This window comes from Anarhichas minor, unplaced genomic scaffold, assembly GCF_050575085.1.
Source record: "Anarhichas minor isolate MPS153535 unplaced genomic scaffold, ASM5057508v1 ptg000024l, whole genome shotgun sequence".
Taxonomy (NCBI): domain Eukaryota; kingdom Metazoa; phylum Chordata; class Actinopteri; order Perciformes; family Anarhichadidae; genus Anarhichas; species Anarhichas minor.
This window is the reverse complement of record NW_027466470.1, coordinates 13,604,392-13,621,082: the sequence shown is the minus strand read 5'-3', so window position 1 is coordinate 13,621,082 and position 16,691 is coordinate 13,604,392. Positions and strand designations below refer to the sequence as shown.

Genomic DNA, 16,691 nt, shown 5'->3' with positions numbered 1-16,691 from the left:
TCCTCTGCTCACTGAAATAACATGAACTCAGCTGAGGCGAGTCCCACAAGATGGTCTTTACACACTGCATGTATTAAAATGTCTCTGGAATACAGTTTGCAGATAGCGCTGTAGCTAACAGGACAATACGAGAACATGTCCTTCATTATATTTTTAGAAATTTGGAGGATTTACAGTAAGTTTTGCAAGTACTGCCATTTAGTATGGACACATTTGTGTTCTGCAAACTCGTTGTTTGCAGAACATGAGTCATTTACATTTAACAGTTATCTCCGAGTGTTGTTTGTACAAGATGTTACAAGGTGAACGAAACTTCAAAAAAACATGATTCGAGGAAACCCAAACGATAATGTGAGTACACTAACGGCACTGGGAGTCAGAAATGAATTTCTGATCAGGCTGCTTGAAGCAGGGACATTTGTGGTGTTGTGGTATAGAGGGAGTCTATAGATCCACTTAGAAACTGAACATCAGATAGTCAATCATGTCAAAGTTGAGTTCATGTCACAATTAGTTTGACCCCACATGTCACCTTTCTGAGGTATGGACACACTTAAAGATACTGGCTGGATCTTTGCCTTCCACTGCTGCTATATTAATGCATTGCAGCAATGGTTGGAGGGAGACATTTACTTTACCCTCACATTGACTACATAAATAAAAGAGGCAGCCAAATAGGTGCCATGAAAACATAAAAGTGTGAAAATTAAATTGCTTCTTCGAGTGTCTTGGAAAGCTTCAGCAGAATGCAAATTAGCAGCTTCACAGAGATCCTATAGGGTCGGACTCCAAACATATCTTCATTTCCATCCATCTCAGTATAACTGTCAACAAATTAGTGAGGTTTTCTTTTCAAGTTGCTCCTCACGGCGTACGGAGCCAAACAAAGAAGCGAGAGTGAATTGTAAACTGTTTTGACTGGACTTTAAATCAAACCCCGATGCATCATTTTAGAGGATCAGTCATGATCAACACACATGAAAGATTTGTGCAAAGCTATTTGATAAATTACAGACTGTCAAGGCTGCTTTAATGAGTCAGTCAGTCAGTCAGTCAGTCAGTCTCTCTCTCTCTCTCTCTCTCTCTCTCTCTCTCTCTCTCTCTCTCTCTCTCTCTCTCTCTCTCTCTCTCTCTCTCTCTCTCTCTCTCTCTCTCTCTCTCTCTCTCTCTCTCTCTCTCTCTCTCTCTCTCTCTCTCTCGTGCATTGTTTCAGATGCTCGTTCCTTTCTGAAAATACTAGCCAGTGTAATTTTACTTCACATCATATGCAGAACACAACATCAGAGAGGGTGATTAGCTGGCTCCATCAAAAAAGGGGACATTTGACAAACATTGAATAGCAAGCTTAAAGCATACAAATACTCACAATTTAAATAAAGCAGAAGAACATGCATTTCAAGCTGTGTTGATCTATCTTTAAGAGCAATACAATCACTTAAGAGCAAAGCAAATTCAGAAAAAACAGACTCTATCAGAATGCTGAATTATCTTTCCCACCATGCAACACAAGCCTTTCCCTGGTTGTTCATCCGTAAATCATAACAGTGAGTAACACTAAAGCCTCCGCGTGCGCACTCGTCCAGTGCGCCATCGAGCGGTGGAGGAGCACCTCCGCGAGTATAAAAGCCTCAGGATGCTGACAGTGGTGCTGACAGAAGAAGCGGTTGCATCACGGCGGACCTCAACCTGAACGCTCCTGAGTCTGACGCGGATTAATCAGCCTTCATACCTCATATGTAAACTTTATTTCCGCTTGTAAAACGCGAGCAAGTTTAGAAATCGTTCGGATAAATCACGCAACTTCGGGGCTTTGAACGATGGGGATTTATGCATCCACAACTGCGCACCCACACTTTGGAAGTTAGCCGCAAAGAGGAGGGGGAAACCTGCCGTAACTTGTTACTTAAAAAAAAAAATAAAGAAAAAAAAAATCCTCTGCAGAATCATGCAGAGCAACGGCAGCGCCTCCGGACCCCTGGCCGCTCTGAGCGCGTGCGGAGGAGAGGAGAATGAGCGCGAGCTCTCCAAATTTATCGGCCCCACGGGAGCTGCCACTAATCTCGCAGCTCTGAACCTTTCACTGAACTGCTGGCTCCACATCCTCTCCGAGGAGTCCTCGCTGGACCTGCACGCGGACAGCGCGAACCTGGCAGTAGGTGTAGCTCAGCATCCACCTTCCTTACAAATCCATGAATGAAATAAAATGGTTGTCAAGATCATTTTTGCATGAATTCCCTAAACATGTGCCGAAAGAGAGAGTTGCTTCGAGGATGCATGTTGTATTTTGACTTTTAATTTCCTTGTGTGCACTTCTCTGACCTTCTACGCCCGAGATGTCAAACTCATATTTACTGTGTGTCTGACAGGTACGAGTCGTCATTGCCCTGGTCTACCTGGCGGTGTGTGTTCTGGGGCTTGTGGGTAACCTCCTGGCCCTGTTCCTGCTCCACTCCCGCCACCGGGGCCACCACCACTCTTCTTCCATCGACTGCTTCGTGATGAGCCTGGCGCTGACGGACCTCCAGTTTGTCCTCACCTTGCCCTTCTGGGCCGTGGACACGGTGCTGGACTTCCGCTGGCCCTTTGGCCGGGTCATGTGCAAGATCGTGAGCTCGGTCACCACCCTGAACATGTACGCCAGCGTCTTCTTCCTCACCGCCATGAGCGTGACCCGCTACTACACCCTGGTCACCTCTCTGAAGATGGGCAGCCCTCAGATCGGCACCGCTCGTGCCAAGTGGGCCAGTTTAACCATTTGGTTGGTGTCGCTTGTGGCTACGCTGCCTCATGTGTTCTACTCCACCACAGTCCAGGTTTGTTGAATTCAGACTGAACTTCCACGTCTGATTTAGATGTGCTTACATTCTTTGCGTTTTGGGTGTGAAACCTCTCACGCGGTTGTCGTTGTGTTTACAGGTGTCTATAGACGACGAGCTGTGCTTAGTGCGGTTCTCCGACTCAGACTCCAGCCACTGGGATCCTCAAGTCCTGCTCGGACTCTATCAAATACAGAAAGTCCTCCTGGGATTTGTGGTTCCCCTGATTGTCATCTCCGTGTGCTACCTGCTCCTCCTGAGATTCATCCTGAGCCGGCGCATCGTAGGCAGCACGGTCAGCGCGAGTGTCACAGAGAGGTCCGAGTGCGAGAGAGGACGCCACCGCCGCCGCTCCAAAGTCACCCGCTCTGTAACCATCGTAGTTCTGTCCTTCTTCATCTGTTGGCTGCCCAACCAGGCTCTCACCCTGTGGGGGGTGCTCATCAAATTTGACCTGGTGCCCTTCAGTAAAGCCTTCTACAACACCCAGGCGTACGCCTTCCCCCTGACTGTGTGCTTAGCTCACGCAAACAGCTGTCTTAACCCGGTGCTCTACTGCCTGATCCGAAAAGAGTACAGAGCTGGACTGAAGGAGCTGCTGCTGAGAGTGTCTCGCTCCATCCGAAATCTTCTCACTCAGGCCCTGAGAGGGAGGAGGGTGGAGGAAGCCCCACCCGGCCTGGTTATGTTGCACAAAGACATCAATGTGTGATTCACTAAAAGGAACAATTTGACGTCATGGTGAATGCAATTATTCCCTTTGAAGATTATTACCACCCCTTTATGTTTGCAGGCTGAAAATGAAGCTATGCCAGCAGGTTGTTGTCTTAGCTTAGCACAAAGGCGGGAAACAGGCGGGAACAGCCGTCCTGGCTCTATCCAAAGGCACCGGGAACGTGAGCCACCAAGTGTAAAACCGTGGCAACGCCGTGGTGTCTTTCAGGACCTTCGCCTCACCTACTTTAGGAGCGACGAAATTCAGACGGCAGCTGGTGTTACCACGGTTTTGCACTCTGCGGCTCACTTTACAGCCGTTTCACTAGCATGTCGGAGAGCTGCGAAGGCCCTCAGCTAACGTGAAAATGCAAAAGGCCCCCCTCTAGAGCCAGTGTTTGGTTTGTCCGTTCTGGGCTTCTGTAGAAACATGGCGGACGGCTTGAAGAGGAACCGATCTCTATGTAGATATCAAGGACTTGTTCTAAGGTAATGAAAACACAATTTTTTATTTTCAGATGACTATACACTAATGAAAACATAGTTATGAATGTTATATTCCATGTCTGCCAATAGATCCCCCTAAATGCTACACACTGTTGCTTTAATTTGTGTTCAGAGGTGCTGGTAGGTGGATGTAATTGCCTTTGGACAGAGCCGGGCTCGCCGTTTCCGTTTCCAGTCTTTGTGTGAAACTCAAGAAAAAAGGCATTTCCCAAAATGTCTACTACTAAAGAAAATGTTCCTTTATGTGCCATATTTTATTTGGTGCCATTTTCTAATCATGTGGCTGTAAGACACTGTGATCCCTCCAAATTCAGTTCAGCCCTCAAAGTGGACACACACACACACACACACACTTTACATAGCACTATGAAAGTAATCTCCCTGGTGACATGAGTACATTGCTGTCAATGATGAGCCGGCTCTTAGTTACACTGTTGTCGGGTTTCTTATTTCGCACAATCAAACTAAATGCAGAGTGATGTTTGAATAGTTCAAGTGATTTTTGTACCTTTCACCTCAAACACCTACACAGGCAACCGTGAGATTGTTACATTGTCATATGTGTCATTCCTACGTGTCCATAGATTGATGTGCTTAATATTGATTTGTGTTATTGTTGCTAACTCCGCCGTCCATCGTCATGTCTCTCGGTGTCTGCCTTGCTTGTACCGCTGGGCATGTTTTTTTGTGATTACACGTATGTAAAGTGACATTAAATAAAACGAGAGGACAAAAGAGTTCAGTGACGTCTCTGGAAAGTTAATGTCGTCTGCAGCCGCGTCACCGCGAAGATCAAGAAAGTGAGTCAACCGCATAAAAGCTGCTCCACATTTTCTGCCCTTTTGCAACCTTTAAAGTCTGAACGGGGATAACCATCTTCAGCTGACGTGCAAATACCACACATCCTCCACCACAGTCCGCCCATCGTGTGCCAATTTGGTAGAAATTACTTATTTTCTGTGAAAGAAAAACAATCAAAAGGTGTGATTTCAGAACACGCATTGCATTCATTCTCTTGTTCTCTTGTCCAAAGAACACTTTGCTGTTCGCTGTGCCATCAAAAGAAAATCTTCTGTTATTATTGCGTCTGATTTAATGTTTGTTCCCGGGGACTCGCTTTGTAACGTGACAGTTTTCTCATCAAATTCGGCACAATGAACAGAGCAGGGACAGCACATCGCTGTCAGGCGGCTCTTTCTATCTCAGAACAGAAAACAGAAAACAAGCGACATCCGAACAGGAACAAGGGCCACAATCTTACGAGGGCCTAGCTATTCATCTTCAAGCACAGGGAGTCATTCCACAGAACCGCACTGATGGAAGCCAGTTGTCATCCTTACACGTCCAAGTATGGCCGGTATGGATTGATGCTTTAAAGCAATTACAAGCTCAAGAAGCATCTTCTCTAGATGTGTGATGTTATGTTAAAACCCATAGCTAAATGGTGACCCTTCTTTCTCCTTAGTTTTATGTGACTGCATTTGCTGCTTTGTTATGTTAGATCTTTTTCTGAGACCAGATAATTGATATTACGATCGTGTTGCAGCACACGCAGAAGGAACAAAAACATGCCTCTCTCAGGGGGGGTTAACCTCCATCAGTACTGGGGTGATGAATCTGAATGCAGCCGTTAGTGCTGTTGCGGTTACTGTTACATATGACAATTAAATTGCTTTCAAAGAGCATAGACGAGGTCATGCTTCTCTTTCAAGAGGGACTAAAATGTCCGTAGTATAATTTTTCTCATTAAAACGAGTTAAAAGGTTCATTCGACCTTAACCGACAGCTGCCAGTTGTGATTGTGCTTGAGCTGACTTATATGCTGAATTGGGAGCCTCTTTATTAGACTGTAAACACACATTCCTGTAATGAGGACGACTCCACACTCTGGATCCTGATTGACTAAATGATATGTAGCCATGTCGGAGCACAAACTCAGCCCACTCAGGACGGTGTTAGACCCTCAGCAGCAGGGTGGTCTGACCGCTTTAGCTCCGTTCACTGAGAAAGAGCCAAAGAAAAGTCTCCTTCACATTCATGTCATGTTCTTAAACCACAGCATTGTTCGTAGCTGCGTTCTTATAATGACGAATCCCATTGTCCTTGTAAACTTAAAGCGCATGCCAGTTGATCCTAATTAGCATGAAAAGAAAAGTTGAGAGAGTTGAGTCAAGAACGGAAGAGGGCGGAGCACTGGACTCCAAACGTGAAATAAACCTTAAATAGTCCTGAAGTGGAGCTACTTAAAGCGTTGTCATCTTTAGTAGCATTAGTAACATAACACTCTTATACCGAACATTGTCAGAATCGTCCCTAAAACTGCGCATGTGGGCTTTAAGAATACATTTCTTCTAAAGAGGTTTGTGAATGTTCTCACCTTCCTTAAAAGCGTCTCCGTAACTGCCAGGTGAACTCCCTCACACAGCAGGAAGCCGCCTCCCCGGTGCTCCACAGCACACAGTTCATGTTAAATGGTTAGTGAGCTGTGCCTGCTTTCCTCCAGACGCTTCACTTTGAATTACAACTGAGGAGTTTGAGTCTGACAACAAATCTTCAATGCAGTCTTTTTACTCGCTTTGTGCCGACCCCGGGCATGCTGTCGCTGACTCCTGATGTCCATTCTGCCATTAGGCACGGACTTATGAAGTGCTGAAACAACTGGAGCAGCTGAAGGAAGAATCTGTCTGGCGATGTATAAAGTTTACAATTTCTAATGATGGAGCCTGAGAACATAAACACTGCAGAAATGGTTTCATGCAGTTCTTCAGTGCTGTGCCTCCTCACAAGTTTGTCTCCGACTGTTACACAGATGCTCAGAGCGTTCGGCTCTGATCTACTCAGTCATCTGTGAGTGCTGTCGGGGAGAGATGCGACGCTTTACTATCCGTTTCCTGTCCTTTGAACTGATCAGGTAAATCAAGTTTTAGAGACTTATGTCTCCTGTGGATTCCCTGTTCCACCACATCCCGAAATGTAACGATGACAATTTAATAATGATGCCTCTGTAGGACCTACGTAAACATCAGTGAGAAGACTCAGACTCATCAGTTACTATGCCCAGGCAGTATTGCTAGGGCCCCCTGGAGGGAAGGGAGGCACTGAAGAACCAGAACCAGGACCGAGTGGACCCCGCTGCAGTAAGAGGAGAGGTTTTCTAAAGAGAAACACTTTTGTCCACAGGGAGCGTCAAACTTAATTTCAGTTATTGAGTTCACTTGTTAATGTTTGAGAATACTGAAAATGTAACTAATGCGCTCAAATTTGGGCTAAAATCCTCTTTTACAATAAGTAAATCTATTGGCGATAAATTTGACAAAATAGTTAATTATCTCAAAAACTCAACTGTCAAATTGCTGATGGATAAAACAACATCTTGGCAAATCTAGAGAATAAAATCCCTCACAGATGAAGGTACTTCATCACAATCATGAGCCGTTTCATTCTTAAATTTTTTTTAAACAACAACACGGCTCAGTTCAACAGTTTGTCTCAAAACTCCTCATGTCCTAATTGACTGGACAGACTGACGGAGCAGGAAACAAAATGGCTCCCGCCGCGGTTGTCCCAGAGGCATAAAAAGAGGCGGATAACATTCAGAGGGCAGAGTAAGAACCGTTAGCTCATCAGCACAGTCAGAGCTGTAATGAGGACTGTGTAATGAGCCATTCACTGAGCACAACGTTGGACTCGGTGTGTTTAAGTAGCAGCTGTTACGTTTGATCTTGTTTCCAAATGTGAAGAGACAAAAGGTCTTAATGGGATGACGCACACTCAGCAATGTGTTTACTGCAGTAATCATCTGCAAACACCTGTTGTGGGTTGTTGGTCCTCCGTCCATGACTTTTAGAAGGAAGTCACAAAGCAGCGAAGCATAATTACATTTTATAACTACCAAAGTGTTAAAATGTGTACCCTTGGAGATGTTAATGAGGTTTCATACCATTATCTCAAGTAAACAAACGCATGCAGTCGCCATTTCCTTTGAAACGTTCACATTTGTAACTAGGTCACTGCTGTTAGACAGCACTCAACATACAGCGCATATACACAGGAGCTTCTACCAGGAACTTAATGTGTTTATTGCTAAAAGTCATATATATATATATATATATATATATATATATACACACACATACACAAAAAAACAGTAAAGTGACTTTTCCCCTCAGAATACAATGTTTGTTTTCCCCCTGAGATAAAACCATGTTCCCAAAAACGTACAGTATGATTATGGTCCATTTATAGCCGTGCAGCAGCAGCAGCAGCTCCATCAATGTACAACATCAGTTAGAATTATACATCTCGCCAGAGGAAGGGAATTCATCTGTACAATGAGAGAAGCACAGCTTTGATCTAACATTTCCCACAGCTGTATGAGACTAGTGCTCAATCGGACTGAGAGACGCTCACTCGATAGCTCTTCTCGTGAAGTATCGAACCGAGGCGTCTTTAAAATCTGGAGGGATGAGATCTGGAGCGCACGGTTATAAATACAAACCTTACACACCTTATTAGAAGCGTTATTTTTAACCGTGTGCTCCAGATCCGGTCTTGTCTGCTAAAGTCTGGTTCTCAAAGCAAAATAAAGCCCAGAGGTGGGTCATGTATTAGTAAATGTACTCTTAAGGCATGTTGTTGGACCAGAAATGAAAAAGAAAACTCCACTCACTCAAACGTCCACATAATGAGGAGTCATCCTTCTACCCTGGACACAATCACGTAGCTAATTTCACTTTATCGGGTGTTCAACTTTGGAGCTTTCAGCTGAGGAGTCAGTTTCATGTCGCTGTGTGTCGTGGCTGTAAGGGGATGTAAAAAACAAAACCGCTGTGGTAATAAAGAGTCTTTGCTCCAGAGCGTGTCAGAAGAGAAGAATCGTTGTACTCAAACTAATCAAACCGAGCCCCTTTTGTTGTAAAGTCTATTTCTGGACGGGTTTGTGTTACCTGAGGCTATTTCTCCTCTTTTAACTCGACTGGGGAGTCCGCTCTCTCCCTCTTTACAGGGACCGCCTCCTCCTTAACACTCCCATCGTCTGTTACTGCCGTTGTGTCTCCTTGCCTCTCCTCCTTAACCAGCTCCCTTTTCACCTTCTTCTTCGCTGTGACTGCACGCGGTGGTTTGACATCGGTGGTGGACTCGGCGGTGGCTTTGGAGCTCTCGCAGACAGTCGGACCCTCCCACTTTGGGATGTCCAATCCCAGCAGCTCCATCAGCTGTTTCATGACATCGTCCACGTAGCTGTGGATACGCAGGTGCGCGTGCTTGTCCTACAAAAACAGAAAATGTACGACGGTGAAACGGTGAAACCTGGAGATGCCGGACAGGGCACATGAGCAGAACGTAAACACAATGCAGCCTTTGATATTGCCATCTCATGTTTCCACACACACACGCGCACACACGCGTGTGTGTGTGTCAGGTGGTGGTGCGTTAATGGGACTGACGTGTTTCGTGGGCTGCAGGTTCACGATGGCCAGTTTTCCTCCTTTGCGCTTGGTGAGAAGAGGAAGGTCTCCGCTGGGTTTGATCTGCAGGGAGGTGCCGAGCGTCAGCGCCAGGTCGGCTCGTCTGGGGACAGACAGTAGGAAATATGTCCTGAAATTAAGGGAGTCGCTGAGTTTCCAATGCTGGTAGAAATGTTTGGTCGTGAGAAAAGACAGACATCTTTGTTTGGTACAGATCCCCTCAAAAAACATGTTCAAAGTATTATAAAGATGTAATAATTACCATTCCCTCGAACATAACAAATCATATCGCAATGTCAGTCAAAACATATCATTAAAAACTCTCTTTATCAGTGCTTGTGCTCACACATTTGGGCATGTGGAGATCCTACCCGTCCACAAGCTGTGAAATAAGACGACCCAGACAGTCTTTCATTGGCTGCCTGGATTCAACAAGCCATTCAGATTCGGTTCCCCTTCATGCAGACTCATCAGAATACACCGCGGCGAGAGAACTACCTTCGCAAAGGTGCAGCGTATTCTTCTCACGAGCACAATCAGAGGAAACTGGATTTCTTTCAGAGGAGGGACGCTTATAGAGACTGAAGGTATATTCAGACGGTATGAGAAAAATAATGCATTTCTTTCTTTGAGGATCCTTGAAACACCTTGAGAACAGCCATAAGTGTTGTAAAATGATTTCAAAGATTGCTTTTTTTTTTTTTTGAGAGAGAAACGGGTGCTTAGCGCTGTGACTCAGATGTAATGGTGATACATGAGAGGCCCAAGCTGCTGTTTTCTGCTGTTTCAGTACCACACACTCCACTGCTCACTGCGCTGTGTCATAATGAATGAAAGAGCCAAAACACAGCAGCTCCAGTTCTACAAGTACACAACACATCGCACAGTTAGAGCTCCAAAGCTCGTCTTTGTAGTTTAAATGTTACCATGCATCTATTAATGGTCACTAACATCAGGGTGAAACACAAACTTTCATCTTGCCGTTTTGTAGACGCACAGTAAACCGTTGTTGGGGGTTGAAGGATTGCATGGAAACATTGACAGAAACATTAAAAAGAGAGAAATGGTAACGTTAAAGCAGACTGTGAAGCATTTTCACATCTGGACGCTGACAGAAAAATAAAGCAAACACATCAAACACATAAATTCACATTTTTCAGTTCGCAGGACACGTTTGAACTATGACATGTGACATGAAACAGGAATATCTGGATAGATAAGAGAACGTGCTGTGTGTAACCGGGTTATCAAGACAAATACTGAATCAAACCCAAAGCAGACAATAGTATAATAACAGTATAATAACAGTATAATAAGGAAACAATGGAGCTGCAATTCTATTTGTCTCACCTGCTGGCATCCTCTGCTCTGTTCAGGTCACTGTCAGGAAGAGCCTCCTCCCAGTCCAGTATAGTGCTGATCAGCTTCCCTCTGTTTCGGTAAAAGGATACTCTGTGATACTGATAAATGGATCATAGTTCATTACTGGACAGTTCAAAATGCAGTGAAAGCATGTGTCACCTGCAGGCTCTCAGCCCTCTGGATCGCAGCACATCGCAGTGACGTCCTGTGGGCTTCAGTCCCATCACGCCGATCACCTTCTCTCTGACGTACTGCCTAGAAAACCAAGACTCCTACAGGTCACGTGTCTGTCCGACCAGGGCAGCTTTAGTCGAGTTACAAGCATTTATACGCACGAGTTCGTGCACATAACCACGATAGTATCAATTAGATAGAACAGACAACTTTTGACTACAGACAGTTGTCTTCAAGATGTGGACTCTGGGAACGCTCTTTAAGGGTATCGGAGACTTAATTGCACATCATTTGCAGTTTGTACTAACAGTGTAGGATCAAAATGTGTGTGTGTGTGTGTGTGTGTGTGTGTGTGTGTGTACATACCTGCCACACTTCTCACACTCCTCCACAAACATGTTTCCATGGAGCTCTGATAACACATCCCTAGAAGATTCAAAAGATCAGATTTCATTGTTTTTAATTGTCTCCAAAAATGAATGTCCAGACTCTTCCACAGAACTTCTCTGCAGTCCCTCTCTGATTAATATTCTGAGGCCTCAAGATATTCATTTCTGTATTCCACTGACAACCAGTTCACTTCACCAGTTTGTCCGGTGCCTCAATGAGTTCCTCAGAGAACTACCGTTCTGACTGATGGGAGTGTAGAGGAAAACAAATGGCTTCCAGGGAAACCAAGCCTTCCGATGCGCGTAACGGACGGGTTAATGTGTTAATGAAGAATTGGATTATTGTCCTTCGGTTAGTCCGGAGACAGAACAAACATGTCCCGCTACACTCGAGCCTCGTTTGAACTCACTTGAGCTGCATTTAAAGAGCTCCTCATGTCTCCCGCTGGTCCAGCTGTTATCACAAAGCAGCAGCTTCATATTCAACAACAATATGGTTCTCTCACACGACTTACAACGCTGTATATATTTGTGTATGAGAAATGAGTAAAGATAAAACTAACTATAGTGTGGTCGTTTCCTCCACATTAAGGAATTCTGAATAAGTAACTTTTCCTCTAAATAAATACCTCACGTCCACTCCTCTCGCTCTGCTTCAACTCAAAATCACTCTGCACAGCGATGTAATCTAACACGATCTACAATCTAACATATATTTGCATATGGAGAACCTTTTCCTCTCACATATATGGAGAACTTTGTGAAAACGAGGACATTTGCTGCAGTCATACAGTGTTTGATGGGATGATACATCTTTAAAGCTGCACTAATGAGTATTTTTATACCAACATTAGGTCAACTGACTACATCTAAATGGGGGAAAAGGTGACTTGCAGTGAACAATCCGGAGTGATTTATCCCGGGCTCTGCAGTTCCCCTAAACTCAGTGCTGCTCTTTAGCGTCTTCCAGCTCATTGTTTTGGTTTTATGGTTCACTCTCGCTGCTCTCATCCACCTCGTTTCCAGCAGCAGCGGCTTTTAGAAAACAAGTTCTTAAAGATGACGACACGCTGCCTGACCGTTAGTTAGGCATAAGTTATCACAGCTGGTTCAAAGAGTGGAGCAGTTAGAAAGGTGGATCCAAATGAATGCTCATGCTGCTCTGTGTGGGTGAATAGTTTTAGGTGATATGTTGTAGAGCTGTTATGATTAATCAATCAACTGAAAATCAATTCATTGTTTAAGTCATTTTTTTAAACGAAAACTTTTCTAAAGTTTTATAAACCAAATGATTTAAATGGAAATTCCAGTACTTGCAACACTGAAACAAGCAGATTAATTAATTATGAAAATAATTGTTTTCAGCCCAACAGTGTTGCATTTACAGCTTATTGTGGGGAAAAAACAATACTGCTTTAAAAGGGTACCGTGTGTACCGAATAGTTTGAAGCGTCATTCAGAACGTTGACATTCAAATCCTAAATCAAAGATATTTAGTGTTTCCCCAACAGTCATTCTGAAGCAGTGCAACAGAGCAGAGGAGAAGTGGAGTGAAAATAAGTTGTCGGTACCGGTTACAAACATTATGGGCTACTATTTTGATTTTGAGACTATTGTGATCCAAACATTTCCAATAACTCCTGAGTTTGTAGAGTCCAAAAGAAAAGACGGATGTAATCACTTCAACAGTTCACAACGTGTTTTTATCTGTGAAACATTCTGCTTCAATCCACACTTGTTGGCATTCAGCCTTTCAAACACATTTTCACTGCAGTGAAGAACCTGTTCGACCGTTTCCCTCGCTGGCTCGTACCGACGGGTTATAGATCAGCTACACATTCAGAAAATAAAAAAAATATTTACTATTAGTACTATTACTAAAATAAGCTCACTCTGCACCTGTGAGTGCTACGTGGCTCGCCTGTGAGATATTGCATCGCCCCGTGCCAACTAACAACAATGGCTCGAGTGAGCTACTTGAGTGTGCGTCATGCTACAGGAGGCGGGGCGGGGTTACCTGGGGAAGCCTGATCGGACGTGTAGGCCGTCCACATTCTGGCTGATGAGATACTTGAGGAAGCCGGCCCTCTGCAGCCCCAGGAGGGCCATGTGAGTCAAGCTGGGTCGGGCATCTTCAAATGTGATGTCAAAGTGAGGTGACTCACCCTTTTCTTCTAACGTCCACACACCCTTTGGACCCCTGGAAGAGAATATAGTGATGAAGAGAGGACTGGTAGCTTTAATCAGGAGTGGACAGGTTGTAATGCAGTGGGTGGACTGGAGGCATTTCGTGCCTACAACTGGTGCGTGGGGAATGGGTATGTATTCATGGTTGAGTATCAAAAGAATCTAAGAGGAGTTTTGAGTGTCTAAATGAGGGATGAACACAGCGGACCTGTCAGTACTGCTGTTTGAAACCCTCACAGTTATCTCGAGGACACACAACTTATCTTTATGCATCAGATGAGGAAACGCATCCAGTGAATCATCAACACAGCATCATCTCTCAACACCAATAGGATTCATTGCCCCCTCAGCCAAGACCAGTTCAAAGACGTACTGGCGTTAACGGAGTGGCCTGTACGTCACTTATTACACAGCAGGTGTATACAAGGTAAATGTCGTCAATAATACCAACCACAGGGGCTGAATTTGTACCCGTCAGCTGGGGAAAGTGTGTGTGTGTGTGTGTGTGTGTGTGTGTGTGTGTGCATGGCAGCAGTGGGAATATAATGCGTGTTGGTGTGCCTGATGTAGGAACCTCGGCTTTAATGATATCGCCGTCAAAGCTCGACTCTACCTGACTGACAGGAAGACCAATCAAGTATTAATTAGTCAGGTCTCCAGCAAACATCTACAAAAGTATGAATTCTCACTTGTAAATATCCGACATTCACACCAGAATGAATTCAATGAATGAGTAAAAAGTTCTCCATCTTCTGTGCCACAGCTCGGCTGTTACAGAAAAATTCGCGTCTGCAGAGTATCAAATGAGATTCTTGCACTAGAACGGAAGAACACACACTGAGCCAGGAGCTATAAGAATGTGTGTGATATTGTTTTACAAAGAACTGGAGTCAACAAATAATAAACAAGTACTGCCCTCATCTGCTCATACAGTGGTACTACAAGAGAAAACAGGAGGCTAAGTGAAGATTCACATTACGTCATTTCTGGCCTGGATTCACTGATTATGCAGTTTATTTGAAAACAGTATTTTGTATTAGATGCTGTGGCATAAAGTTGGTAGTTGTCCACAAGTTATCTTCAGACTCGCAATGTTATATAATCCATTTATATATATATTCATATAATCAATTTGCCATTTTAATCCAAAAGCAGATTAATGCCGAGGAAAGGTAGACAGTAACTTCTATTCAAAACAGGAAAATTAAGGAATCTCCACTACGTTATGTACATTATCATAATCTCTCCAAAGATTTGTGCCTCACCTGAAGTCAGGGATGCCTGTTGAGGTGCTGATTCCGGCTCCAGAGTGGACAACCAAGTATTGAGATTCTTTTACCAACTGGGCGAGGGTCTCCACCTTCACCTTCAGTTCCTCAGGACTGTCAAACACCTGCCACAGAGCAGCAGACATCAGGTTAAAACAGCTGGCACAATCAAATATCACATCATTTCTGATACAATGCCTAAATATCAGGAGCATTTAGGAACGACGCGGGTCGAGAGGGGATGCTTTCATACAGTATTTCATCTAAACAATGTCGGTGTGAAGGCGAAGAGATTCCCTGTTCAGTTTGAACTGAAGCCATAAAAGGCCAAAGCATCCACAGTCACGCAGCTCGTCAATACAGAACAAGTACGAACGTTCATGATGTTACAATAACAAACACACATATGAATATCTTGTTTCATGTTGCAGTTTTAATGTAGTGTCTGTTCCTGTAAGCGTTGCCGCGAATCACTCGTGGGGGAGAGCGTGCTAGACTTTGTAATCTAACCCGATATCTCCAGTGGGACACGAGCTACTACAACTTGAGAATTACTCAAGAAACGTTGCTCTGGATTTTACGCTTCGTGCGTCTTTCAGGTTGGATAGCTTTTAAATGTTCTGCACCTCACACATTCCCTTCTGCCATTTCCTGTTATTGTCTTTTATTTTTAAGTGACAGGTGAATTACTGTTGTACCTGAGCAGAGCTTTTACTAAACATGGAACAAATTTGAAGACAGAATTGTAAAGTATATAACAAAGCTGGAACAGAGAATGTCACATTATGTTTAGGGTGGAAAGTAATACAATATATTCAATGTACAGTTTTGATGCATTGGTAGCACTTTCATCAATTTTTCTGCATCTTCATACTTCTGCTATTCACCATTTCAGAGTACAGGTATTGCCCCTTTACGTCTCAACTGTATCTGATTGCTGAAGTGACTAGTTTGGGCCTCTCTTTAAATCCAATCTTCAGTGAGTCTTTCATGTAAAACATGAAATTACAACACCAAACTGGGGACAGTGGCTTTTTGCAAATATTTAACATACACATTACAGGGTAAAAATATGCAATGCTAGCTCAGCTACCACCTGGAGCAGCTAACGTTAGAACATTGATTGCACGTGAGCGAATGGTGTAAAATGAACGTACAACTTTGAATGGACCCATTCCTAACAAAGACCAATGACGGTGATGCTTAAAGGGCTTTCTGCTGCTGGCTTTACGTTTTCTTCGGTGAAAACTTGAAAGCAGAACCTTTACTTATCATGGAGGATATCAACGTATTGCCACTCAAATGTATTTTATTATTATTTTCAATTTATCATCCTAAAGATGAAGCAGACATCATGGCTAACCTGCTAGCAGCTAACCACACAACGTTAGCCCACAGTAGATTTATTTTACCTCAGGAAGTCCACACACTCCTTTGTCTGCGTACGGTGAGAGGCCAGCAGCATAGTTCACAGACATGGCTGGTGTTGGTCTCTTTATTATTGTTGTGTGGGACGTTATTCCTGAATCGTAGAGATGAATAATCTCACAGGCGTTTCTTTAATCGTGTTGTTTGGCTGACGTCATCTCTAAGCGACAACGTGAGCTGCGTTCACAGAGTTGGGAAAATGCACGAGATCTCCCCGTCCACCCCGGAAACAGACTATCGAAGAATGTTTACTTTTCACATAAAATCCCGTTATCACACCGGGTTTCACAAATCGTGCACTGCAAAGTTGGACATAGTGTGGCGAAAACACAAACGTAAATGTATCTAAGTTTATGAAGTGCCTATGAGGAAGGCCCA

The 16,691-nt window shown here is 44.0% G+C and overlaps 2 protein-coding genes across 2 annotated transcripts; one reads left to right on the top strand and one right to left on the bottom strand.

The window, feature by feature from the left end:
• The first annotated feature begins 1,797 nt into the window (after positions 1-1,797).
• On the top strand, positions 1,798-3,528 carry LOC142956882 (relaxin-3 receptor 1-like). Its single transcript, XM_076098655.1, has 3 exons — positions 1,798-2,152; positions 2,367-2,813; positions 2,917-3,528. The coding sequence occupies exons 1-3, from the start codon at positions 1,946-1,948 to the stop codon at positions 3,526-3,528; spliced, it is 1,266 nt and encodes a 421-aa protein (XP_075954770.1). The 5' UTR covers positions 1,798-1,945.
• Positions 3,529-8,080: 4,552 nt separating this feature from the next.
• Positions 8,081-16,461, bottom strand: sirt6 (sirtuin 6). Its single transcript, XM_076098314.1, has 8 exons — positions 16,298-16,461; positions 14,883-15,010; positions 13,448-13,630; positions 11,408-11,467; positions 11,027-11,122; positions 10,856-10,936; positions 9,485-9,608; positions 8,081-9,307 (listed from the first exon to the last, which is right to left on the bottom strand). Exons 1-8 carry the CDS (start codon positions 16,361-16,363, stop codon positions 8,990-8,992), a joined length of 1,056 nt encoding a protein of 351 aa, XP_075954429.1. The 5' UTR covers positions 16,364-16,461; the 3' UTR covers positions 8,081-8,989.
• Positions 16,462-16,691: the final 230 nt, after the last annotated feature.

Excerpts from the sequence above, each read along its gene's own strand:
- LOC142956882 (XM_076098655.1), top strand. The coding sequence starts at position 1,946 with ATGCAGAGCAACGGCAGCGCCTCCGGACCCCTGGCCGCTCTGAGCGCG. Across the intron at positions 2,153-2,366 it reads CGGACAGCGCGAACCTGGCA|GTACGAGTCGTCATTGCCCT; the intron begins GTAGGTGTAGCT and ends TGTGTCTGACAG. Across the intron at positions 2,814-2,916 it reads TCTACTCCACCACAGTCCAG|GTGTCTATAGACGACGAGCT; the intron begins GTTTGTTGAATT and ends TTGTGTTTACAG.
- sirt6 (XM_076098314.1), bottom strand. The coding sequence starts at position 16,363 with ATGTCTGTGAACTATGCTGCTGGCCTCTCACCGTACGCAGACAAAGGA. Across the intron at positions 15,011-16,297 it reads GAGTGTGTGGACTTCCTGAG|GTGTTTGACAGTCCTGAGGA; the intron begins GTAAAATAAATC and ends GCTCTGTGGCAG. Across the intron at positions 11,123-11,407 it reads GAGTGTGAGAAGTGTGGCAG|GCAGTACGTCAGAGAGAAGG; the intron begins GTATGTACACAC and ends TTGGTTTTCTAG.